The sequence below is a fragment of the Oryza brachyantha genome, chromosome 2 (genome assembly GCF_000231095.2).
Source record: "Oryza brachyantha chromosome 2, ObraRS2, whole genome shotgun sequence".
Taxonomy (NCBI): Eukaryota; Viridiplantae; Streptophyta; class Magnoliopsida; order Poales; family Poaceae; genus Oryza; species Oryza brachyantha.
The window spans coordinates 24,835,503-24,846,226 of NC_023164.2; the positions used below are offsets into that span (position 1 = coordinate 24,835,503).

Genomic DNA, 10,724 nt, shown 5'->3' on the forward strand with positions numbered 1-10,724 from the left:
GCGACAAGTCGTCGATTCGCTGCTTCAATTGTGACAATTATGGTCACTTCGCCAAAGAATGGCGCAAACCGCGGCGTGAGCGACGCCAGGAGGCGCACATCGCAGAGGCTCAGGAGGAGCCCGTACTGCTGCTCGCGGCGGCGAGCGCGATGGCCACATCGGCCACGTCGGGGAAAATCGTGCTGGACGAACCGCACGCGCAACTCCACGTCGGGGACCAACAAGAGCTGTCACCAGATCGCTGGTATCTTGATACCGGTGCAAGTAATAATATGACTGGCCACAGGGAGTTCTTCAGCAACCTTGACAACACGGTGCGTGGCATTGTGCGGTTCGGCGACGGCTCCGTCATCGACATTTGTGGCTTCGGCGATGTGGCGCTGGAGTGCCATAACGGAGCACATCGCGTCGTGTCCGGGGTGTACTTCATCCCGAAACTGAAGAGCAACTTGATAAGTCTCGGCCAGCTTGACGAGAACGGATGTGCCATACACATTGAAGATGGAGTGATGACTGTCCGGGACAGGGCGCGTTCCCTGGTGGCGAAGGTGTCCAGGACAGGGGGGCGCTCATACTTGCTGGACCTGAAGGTGGCTCAGCCGGTGTGCCTGGCAGCAAGCTGTGCGGAGGTGCCGTGGCTTTGGCACACACGGTATGGTCACTTGAATTTTGGATCCTTGCGCCAGCTGGCTCAGGGAGAAATGGTACGTGGTTTGCCTGTCATTAAGCAGGTGGAACGCATTTGCGATTGCTGTCAGATCGCGAAGCAGAGACGCATGCCGTTCCCATCAGAAGCCAAGTATCGGGCGATAGAACTGCTGGAACTCGTCCATGGTGATTTGTGTGGGCCGATCACGCCGGCGACGGCTGGAGGTAAACGGTATTTCTTACTGTTGGTGGATGACATGAGCAGGTTCATGTGGGTGACAGTACTCGCCACCAAGGATCAGGCGCCCGAGGCCATCAAGAAGTTTCAGGCGCGAGCTGAAGCGGAAAGCGGGCGAAAACTGCATGTGCTGCGCACAGACCGGGGTGGCGAGTTCACCTCCGTGGAGTTTGGAGAATATTGTGCGGGCCATGGCGTGCGTCGCCATCTCAGTGCCCCATACTCTCCGCAGCAAAATGGGGTGGTGGAGCGACGGAATCAAACGGTGGTGGCAATGGCGAGGAGCTTGCTGAAATCAAGATCCATGCCAGGTCGGTTCTGGGGAGAGGCCGTGGTGACCGCGGTCCACATTTTAAACAGGGCGCCAACGAGGGCGCTCGCCGGCAAAACTCCATATGAAGCCTCGCACGGGAGGCGGCCGAATGTGCATTACTTCCGCACGTTCGGTTGTCTGGCATATGTCAAGACTGTGAAGCCACATTTGTCGAAGCTAGATGATCGCAGCCAGCCGATGGTGCTTATTAGTTATGATGATGGCAGCAAGGCCTACCGGGTTTATGATCCAGTGAAAAATCAGGTTCATGTTACTAGAGATGTGGTATTCGTTGAGCTAACAGGGTGGAATTGGAAATCTGATGGAGTTTCAAGTGATCCTGGTGAAGAATTTGTTGTGTCATACACGTTCCATTCTGTGCCGGAAGAAGAACAGTGTTCTGGTACACGCGCCGATGCACGCGCGGGGCCAGAGCCAGAAGATTGGAGTGCTGCACCAGCATCAGAGGAGTCATCCCCAGCAACACCGACGAATACAGCGGGTTCATTAACCCCTGAGGTGGAGTTTGCCACTCCGCCAACTGATGCAACACAACCAAGTGATGAGGGGCCTCGTCGGTATCGAACCTTGGCAAACATATATGACACAACAAGCCCGGTGAGTAATTTTGAGTACTCTGAGCTGTGCTTGTTGGCAGCAGATGAACCTGTGAACTTCTCAGAAGCAGAGAAAGAGAAGCACTGGCGGTTAGCAATGATTGACGAGATTAAGTCGATCGAAGAAAACAAAACCTGGGAGATCACTGAATTGCCACCAGGACACCGAGCAATCGGACTGAAGTGGGTCTTCTAGGCAAAAAAGGATCCTGCTGGAAAGATTGTGAAATACAAGGCCCGGCTAGTGGCGAAGGGATACGTCCAACAGCAAGGTATTGATTTTGAGGAAGTGTTTGCTCCCGTTGCTCGGATTGAGACTGTGAGATTGTTGCTAGCACTTGCTGCGCATGATGGCTGGGAAGTGCATCACATGGATGTCAAGTCGGCCTTCCTGAATGGTGACTTGGAAGAAGAAGTTTATGTTTGTCAACCATAAGGTTTTGAAGTTGCTGGAAAGGAGGGAAAAGTGCTGAAGCTGCACAAGGCTCTTCGCGGGCTCCGGCAAGCACCAAGAGCTTGGAATTCAAAATTGGACACGACATTGACCAAGATGGGATTTGAGAGGAATCCATCTGAACATGCAGTGTATAAAAGAAGCTGTAGTGATGCAGTTCTGGTTGTGGGGGTGTATGTTGACGACCTCGTGATCACTGGTTCAAACCAGCAGGAAATTCAGAAATTCAAACTTGAGATGCAGGATGAGTTTAAGATGACTGACCTGGGTTTGTTGAGTTTTTACCTGGGGATGGAGGTTCAGCAAACTGAAAGAGGAATCACATTGTGTCAGAGTGCTTATGCAACAAGCATTCTGAAAAAGAGTGGTATGGAAGGATGCAATCCATGCCAGGTTCCAATGGAGACTCGACTGAGATTGAGCAAAGTAAGTACAAATCCTCCTGTAGATGCAACGTACTATCGTAGCATAATTGGAAGTTTGAGATATCTAGTGAATACTAGACCAGACCTTGCATATTCTGTTGGTTATCTGAGTCGGTTCATGGAGAAGCCGGCTACTGAACATTTGGCTGCAGTGAAGCATGTGCTAAGATATTTAGCTGGGACTCTGAATTGGGGATGCTGGTTTGGAACAAAGACAGTGAAGGAGCCTTGCTTAATGGGCTACTGTGACAGTGATATGGCCGGAGATGTGGATGACAGAAAAAGCACTTCGGGCGTATTTTTTAAACTGGGTGAAAATATGATCACGTGGCAGTCTCAAAAGCAGAAGATAGTGGCTTTTTCATCTTGTGAAGCTGAGTATATTGCAGCAACCACAGCTGCATGCCAAGGTATCTGGTTAGCCCGAATGATTTCTGAAATATGTAGCGAGCAGAAGAAATGTACAGTCCTGAGAGTTGATAACAAGTCAGCAATAGCGCTGTGTAAAAACCCAGTACTGCATGAGAGAAGCAAGCACATAGATACACGATTTCATTTTATCCGTGGCTGCGTGGAAAAGAATGAGATAGAAGTGGAATATGTGAAGACAGAAGAACAACTCGCTGATATTTTGACAAAGCCACTGGGACGGATCAAGTTTCAGGATCTTCGGAGCAAGATTGGTATGGTGGAGTTAAGGCAACTAAGATTAGGGGGTGTTTGATGAAAATAATCTTTGTTGCCGAATTTGTGGTTAGTTTTATTTTTCAAATAAAGCATCTGAGTCGTGCTGCGTTCACGACGGATGAGTAGGAATGCTGACTTAGTAATTTTGCTTGTTTTCAGTTAGTCGTTTTCAGTAGTAGCTGAGATCGTGTTTGATCGATCGTGGGATGGCGCGGTCAAATCGGACGGTGCGGTCTTAGCGGATGCTTTCTGTTTTTGTAACAAACTCCTGGAGTTCGGAGTATAATAAAGAGGAGAACCGAGAAAAGCCGCATGACGTTACGCAGCACCAAAAACTTTGCCTCTGTTCGTCAGTTTTCTTCAGTTACTGTAGCTGAACGAAAATACGCTGCTGTTCTTCAGTCTCTTCAGTGCAGACTTGTGTGAGCGCTAGGATAGCCAATTACAACAGACGAACTGTACACGATCAAGCTGAAATGTAGCAGCAGCTGCTGCCTGCTGGCGTTGGTGTCAGGTCCGTGCCATGAACACGAACAGCGACAAGCACCCGACGAGCCAGATCACAAGCGCCAGGAACAGACGGGGCAAGGACACGGGTGCCGCCGCCGCCGCGCACGCGCCAACGATGGCCGTCGCTCCAAGCAGCATGAGCTGGAACGCGTAGAGCCGCGGCACCGGTGGCCTGCGGTGGGCGACGTCTGCGGCTGGCTCCCTCCCGCGCTCTGGGCCGGCGTCCTCCGGAGCCATGGGATCAGGACGGACACACCACCACGACGATCGACGGTCATGAGTTCTGTTCTTTTATAGCTGTCAGTATCGGTTAATTCGTTTGTGCGTACGCAGGGCGGATGGCTGTGCAGTGTGCACTGGTGCGTAGTAACATACGTTCGTCGGTTCGTGCGGATAGATTGGCGTGATGATGGTGAAGGCGATCAGCGATGGCTCCTGCGCTCCAGCTTCTGCGCAGCTTCGTCGTCCCGTTGCTTGTCAGCAGCGAGCAGGTGACACTCACCTGGCTGACCAAGTGACCAAGCCGAGGTGTCTCCACGTCTGTACAGGCACACATGGCGCATTGGCAGCATTCGTCCCTTTGCCATTGCAACGGGATGGCTTTCGTCAAAAACAGAGGCACACGTCGCACATTGGCAGCAGTCAGGAGTCAGGACTCAGGAGACTTGCTGCTATCTCTCATGGCAAAATATTTGCGGGATGGCTTCCGTCAGAAACATGGCCATTAGAACGCGTCGTAATCAATTAATCACTTACCATTAGTCGGCGACACGGAAGCTTCCCTGAAATCTCGTCCACTTCGTGTTCTCCGGTTTCGATCGATTCCGCCGTCGAACCAAAAACCAGGGGTTGGTGCCCAAGGGTTTTGGAATTCTGAATCGAAGTTGCAGGCGAATTCTATTTTAGTACTCTGCTGTTTCTTTTTAGGCACCCTACTTATACGTACGTGTTTTTTTCCCAGATTATTTTATCAGTCTTTCTTATAAGCTTTCTATAATACTAAACAGTAAATATTCATAAGAATTATCTATGCATAAGTTAATAGTGTCATACTTCTAAGTAGATTTTTGAATTTATAGTATTTCCATCATTTATACCATAAAAAGTTATCATAGAAACCAGATGATCTTTCCTATTACATCTTCATCTAACGAAAGAACGTACCGTACACATCGCTTGATTATTTGTTGCCAATATATCTAAACATTCACATTTGATCATCGTTTCAAAATAGTTAAAAAAGTAAACATAAAGACATTATTTCGCTTGAGCCCTGCTATACTAACATTAGAAATAAATATAAATTACTGATTTACTTTTTATTGAATGGGTCAAATATATTTATATTACCACATTACTTGATGGTATGAGAAACACAAAGAAGTATAATTGTCCGAAAAATATGGGCTTGGAGCCTAATGGTAAAATCATGTATTTGTGTGCGTGCGGAAGGATACATCATCGAATACATTAATATGAGAAGTCTTCTGTGGGTACAGAAAGGAAAGGGGAAAATCGTTGTGCCTTAAGCATATTTTCTCGTCCTCTAGATGTTAAGAAATTCCCATTTACACAATTGCACTCATAACATTTGAACTATCAAAATCTCAACCTACTTAAAAAATCGAGGTGTTTCCGTCATCCATCGCTTGGTGATGGCCTCCGTGCGCTGTCCGCTTGTCCTTGGAAAAAAAGTCCACATGAGTTGGAGAGAAGAGAACGACTTGACCTGACCAGGAAAAAACATCATTGAGAATCCAAAATCATGGAGAAATCCATCATCGTCTAACTCAGCTCGTGAAAGAAAAATAAAATCAAGGCGTTATATCTGTCTCACGGAACATCTAAGAAATGAGTGTAACAACCTACGAGATCATAACACAATAAAAACTTATTTGTGGTATTAGGATGCGTAACTCCGCTCGTGAAGGAAAAATAAAATCAAGCGTTATATCCATCTCACGAAACATCCAAGGAATAAGTGTAACAACCTACGAGATCATAATACAATACAAGATCATAAGACAATGAGAACTCATTTGTGGCATTAGGATGCGTGGAATCAGACTAGATAACATAGTATCTCACTCTATATTTTAACAAATGATATAGCTGATTTTTTTTCATACATTTGATTATTTGTCTTATTTTAAATTTTTATTCAAATATACGTAAATGTAAGTTATAATTAAAATAAATTAGTAATAAATGTAAGTATAGAAAAATAAATAATAATTCGAATGTGACGAATAGTCATGCCTGTACTATTTGTATCCGGTTAATATCTTCACAACTCAACTTATATACAAAATAAATAGCATTAGTTACTATAATATCAAAATTTTCAGTTGTAACTTCTAAATTTTCAGTTGTAACTTCTAAGTTGTAATGCACGGGATTTTTTTTTTAATAAAAAAAACTTTCCCTAAACGTAATGACCAGATCGAACATCTCTCCGTAGTCCGTACCCTTCGCCTCGTCTTACTACTACTCCGTACTACTCTCCGCCCTCTCTCCGCCGTACGCGGCAGCGACGGCCGGCCGGCGAGTACCCCCTCCGCCCGCGCTCGTTCCGCCGAGGACGGGCTTACTTGCGGCGGCCCAGGACGGGCTTCTCCTCCCACCGCCTGCGCTGATCTCCCGCGAGCAGGGGCGCTGTCGTCTTCGGTGAGCATTCATCCATCCAGTTCCTCTTTTCTCATCTCTCTATCCACAGTTCCACACGCTCTACCTTTTTCTCTTCTGGAATCTGCATCATGAACCCTAGATAGGTTCTCTTCTAGATCTGGCTTAATTTGCCTTAATAATAACGTTAATAACAGTTTCTTTTTGTTCCCAAAAAGTTTGGGGGTTCAACTGAACCCCCATGTCCCACAATAGATCCGCCCCTGCTGTTTATGAGACAGCTTTTGAGGAGAAGTAATGGAAATATCTGGTATATATCAGGGTCTCATTCAGGTTAATCTCGTGCCCTTGGCTAGATGTTGGGGAGAAAGAAGGCTGTCAAAGAACTTATAAAGAAAGCTGTGGCCGTGAAGGATCATCTAGCGCAATTTCCAGATTTTCATAAGTATGAGAGAAATGGTAACCTACATTGTCTTTTTGGTGAACAAATTTTGCTACCAAAGGACTATAATGTTCCATCTTGATTTCGAACCTACAAATGTTCCCAGTAAAAGAAACTCCTAATGTTTTTTTTTTCCACTGAATTTACCTCTATAAATTTCAAAATTGAGATTGAATGCAACACTAGGCTCTAGCAACTCCTATTTATTCTATCCATTTCATATTGTAGGACGTTTTGATTTTTTTTCTAAGTCAAATTTGTTTAATTTTGACTAGATTTTATAGAAAATGTAGTAACATTTCCAATAGAAAACAAACACAATATAAACATATATTCAGTGTTGGATTTTAGTGACACTAATTTGGTGTTTTAGATATTGCTACTTTTTTTTTTATAAACTTGGACAAGTTTAAAGTTCAACTAGGGGAAAGCAAGTCAAAACATCTTACAATATGAAATATAGGGAGTAGTATAGTGCATATTTCTTGTAAGTGTGTGGTGGGCATCATATCAATCTCATATTTTCTTTGCCATACTTAGGTATTTTCGTCTACTTGGAATCTAGACATGGAAATCAACTTCCATTACCGACAAGGAAATACATCCAAAATCTACTCAAGGTTACAAATATATTCTTTTATTTTGCTCTTAAAGTTGCTGAATATTTTTTGCATATTTTCCTTTTATAGTTTTCCATAAACATTGAATGTAATGATAGAAAGTGGAAATTTAGCTTAACATGGAGGGACCATATGGACCAGAATGGCCTTCAGAAGAGAAAGTTAAGCGCCGGGAAATGGTTGCCCAAGAAGCACGATATATCTTTGTCCGGCAATCTTCAAATGCCTTTAGTGCCAAAAATATTATGAAGCAAGATTCAGGCCTAGAATGTACACATGAAGCATGTAATGACGATTGCTTGATAGGTTTTGTACACTATAGATTTGTTTTGGAAGAGGATGTTCCTGTTCTTTATGTCTATGAGCTACAGTTGGAGCCTTCTGCCCAGGGGAAGGGGCTGGGGAAATTTCTAATGGAGTTGATCGAACTTATAGCTTATAAGGTAATGTGTATGTTTCAGTGCCTGATGCTTTACTATAGCAAGCTGCTCAATTTTATGTTCACACACTTCCAGAAATATTATGTGTGGATATATTCTGCTATGATACCTTTTGTTCCTTCATCTGTCTTATGCATATTTTTTGCTCAATTGCTGTCCTGAAATCTCAGCATGAAGGATCATCTGATTTTGGTAATGTGTACATGTAGAGTCAAATGGGAGCTGTGATGCTAACAGTTCAGAAAGCTAATGACCTTGCTATGGCTTTCTATAAGAAGTTGAGGTGAAGTGTTAGCTGTTAAGCCATTCTTTTTTCCTCCAAGGCTTATTTACTGTATACTGAATTTGTTTCTTATTGTCGGTGACTGCTGGTTGATACATTTCAATGTAACTCTTCTCCTGCAGATATGTAATATCAAGTACTTCGCCATCACAAGTTGACCCACTGGTACCATTTTGCCTATAAACTGGTTTTTATTGATTAAGATGTTCATACTCTGACCCTTCCAATTTGTACAGATTGGACTTGAAAAAAACTATGAGATTTTATGCAAGACATTTGAATCTGAAGCCAAATCCATATTAGAGGTATGCAGCATGTTCAGTATTTACGTAAATTTACTACTTGTATTGGCTGAATCTGATGAATAAAAAAAATCGCCTCACACAGGCATAGTAACCATTCACTAAATTCGTATGAATTGGCTGTGTTGATCTTTCTTCTTAGCAACAAAATTTCTTTATTTAGTATTGGTTATATAAGCCAAACTAATAATGCATATGTGGTGAGTTTGCGTGACTATGGTTGTGTTCTTATCCAATGAGGGAATATCGATTTTTACAGACATGCTTTTTAAGTTTCTAAACAGTGCGTTTCATGCAAAAATTCCTTATCTGAACTTTCTAAGTAACAATTTCACTCTATAGTAGTTAATTCAGCCCTTTATACTCTCAAATAGCTATCACAAAAAATCAGGTAATCCTTTGATTCTTCAATTTAGCTATCTCAAACAGTGCCCACCGCCATGTTGTAAATAAAGTCATTGACACATTCTTGTTAAATACGTGCAGGAAGGTGGCTGGAAACTCACAGTGCAATGATCACTCTAGGATCTTGTTACAATGTGATGATGCCTATTCTTCTTCACTACATTGTTGACACCTTACAGGGTACAGCTCAAGCTTGAGTGGCATATCAGGCCACCATGTTATTGCGATGCACTCATATTGTACACCTCTGTCCGAAACTCCTCCTGCCAAGCCATTCTGGGAAGCGAACACGATGGCCCATATTGTTCCCTTGCACATGTATACCAAATACCTCCACATTCTTAATTTACTTGGACAAAACGTGTGTCACCAAAGCTGTACTGGTGTTTACCCCGTTACTTTAGGTAGGACTGTAGGAAGTGGAACCTGCTAAGGTGACATGACATGACATGCAACTGGTACTGACCCAGTAGCGTTAATCTAATCCCGTTTGTTCGTGGATCACTCTCTCTTGATCCATGTGTTTGCAGGTGCTAAAGAGCTTAGATTTTTCTGGAATACAGATTTGGGAACGTTGCGCTTATTAGCATGCCAAGCATGAGGAATTCATGGGGGCGGCACAGCACCACGAGAACCGTAGCACCCGTCTTATGGTTGCTGCAAGTGAATCAAAGCATAAGTTTGCCCTGTGTGCCGCGTTTTGCTTTCCTGACGATGAAGACAGCCTATAGGCCTGTTTGAGGGAGCTTTTTTTAGTTGCAGCTTTTTCAGAAGCTGTTTCTGTCAAAAGCTATCTCAAACGGTTCACAACTTTTGAGAATATATAGTTACAGATTCTGGAAAATGAACTATATAGTTACAGAATCTGGAGAAGCTGGGTTTAGGAGGTTTTCTAGATTCTCAGAAGCGGGCTACCAAACAGCTGTTTCTCAGAAATCTAAAGCTCTCCAAACAGGCCCTATGCCACGGTCCTCAGGGGATGAAAGAGAATCGTTCGTGTTTTCTGGATGCAACACCAGGGAACTGACCGACCTAATCGTTTGGGTTTTTCGGTTGCAACACTCGGGGTCGTGGTGCGTGTGTCCCCTGTGGATGATGAAACTCATACAACTATTATTAATGGGGCCGTTCATACTTATAGAGAGGAAAAAAAAAGAAAAGAAACAACAATTCATCTGATTTTTTCTGGTTTTTAGTGTAAGTGATGTTTTTGTGTGATGAGGGTTGCGAAGAGGCTGGACGAATCCGTGGCCAGTGTGCCGCAGTCCGGATGTCTCTTAACTTAACGTCGAGTGCCGTTCATACTTATAGAGAGGAAAAAAAAGAAAAGAAACAGTTCATTTTAACAATTCATCTGATTTTTTCTGGTTTTTAGTGTAAGTGATGTTTTTGTGTGACGAGGGTTGCGAAGAGGCTGGACGAATCTGTGGCCAGTGTGCCGCAGTCCGGATGTCTCTTAACTTAACGTCGAGTGCCGTTCATACTTATAGAGAGGAAAAAAAAAAGAAAAGAAATAGTTCATTTTAACAATTCATCTGATTTTTTCTGGTTTTTAGTGTAAGTAATGTTTTTGTGTGACGAGGGTTGTGAAGAGGCTGGACGAATCCATGGCCAGTGTGCCGCAGTCCGGATGTCTCTTAACTTAACGTCGAGTCTGTCTAATATCACTTAACCCTAACCAGAAATGTGTGTATCTTTTATGAACGACTTATGCG

General features: G+C 43.9%; 1 protein-coding gene across 1 annotated transcript; it reads left to right on the forward strand.

The window, feature by feature from the left end:
* Positions 1 to 6,342: 6,342 nt before the first annotated feature.
* Positions 6,343 to 9,687, forward strand: LOC102703935 (N-alpha-acetyltransferase 40). Its single transcript, XM_006647917.3, has 8 exons — positions 6,343 to 6,559; positions 6,874 to 6,976; positions 7,500 to 7,579; positions 7,693 to 8,022; positions 8,229 to 8,302; positions 8,425 to 8,467; positions 8,539 to 8,607; positions 9,091 to 9,687. Exons 2-8 carry the CDS (start codon positions 6,874 to 6,876, stop codon positions 9,118 to 9,120), a joined length of 729 nt encoding a protein of 242 aa, XP_006647980.1. The 5' UTR covers positions 6,343 to 6,559; the 3' UTR covers positions 9,121 to 9,687.
* Positions 9,688 to 10,724: the final 1,037 nt, after the last annotated feature.

Coding starts and splice junctions, on each gene's coding strand:
- LOC102703935 (XM_006647917.3), top strand. CDS start 6,874: ATGTTGGGGAGAAAGAAGGCTGTCAAAGAACTTATAAAGAAAGCTGTG. Junction 8,303..8,424: donor GCTTTCTATAAGAAGTTGAG/GTGAAGTGTTAG, acceptor CTTCTCCTGCAG/ATATGTAATATCAAGTACTT. Junction 8,608..9,090: donor AAGCCAAATCCATATTAGAG/GTATGCAGCATG, acceptor AAATACGTGCAG/GAAGGTGGCTGGAAACTCAC.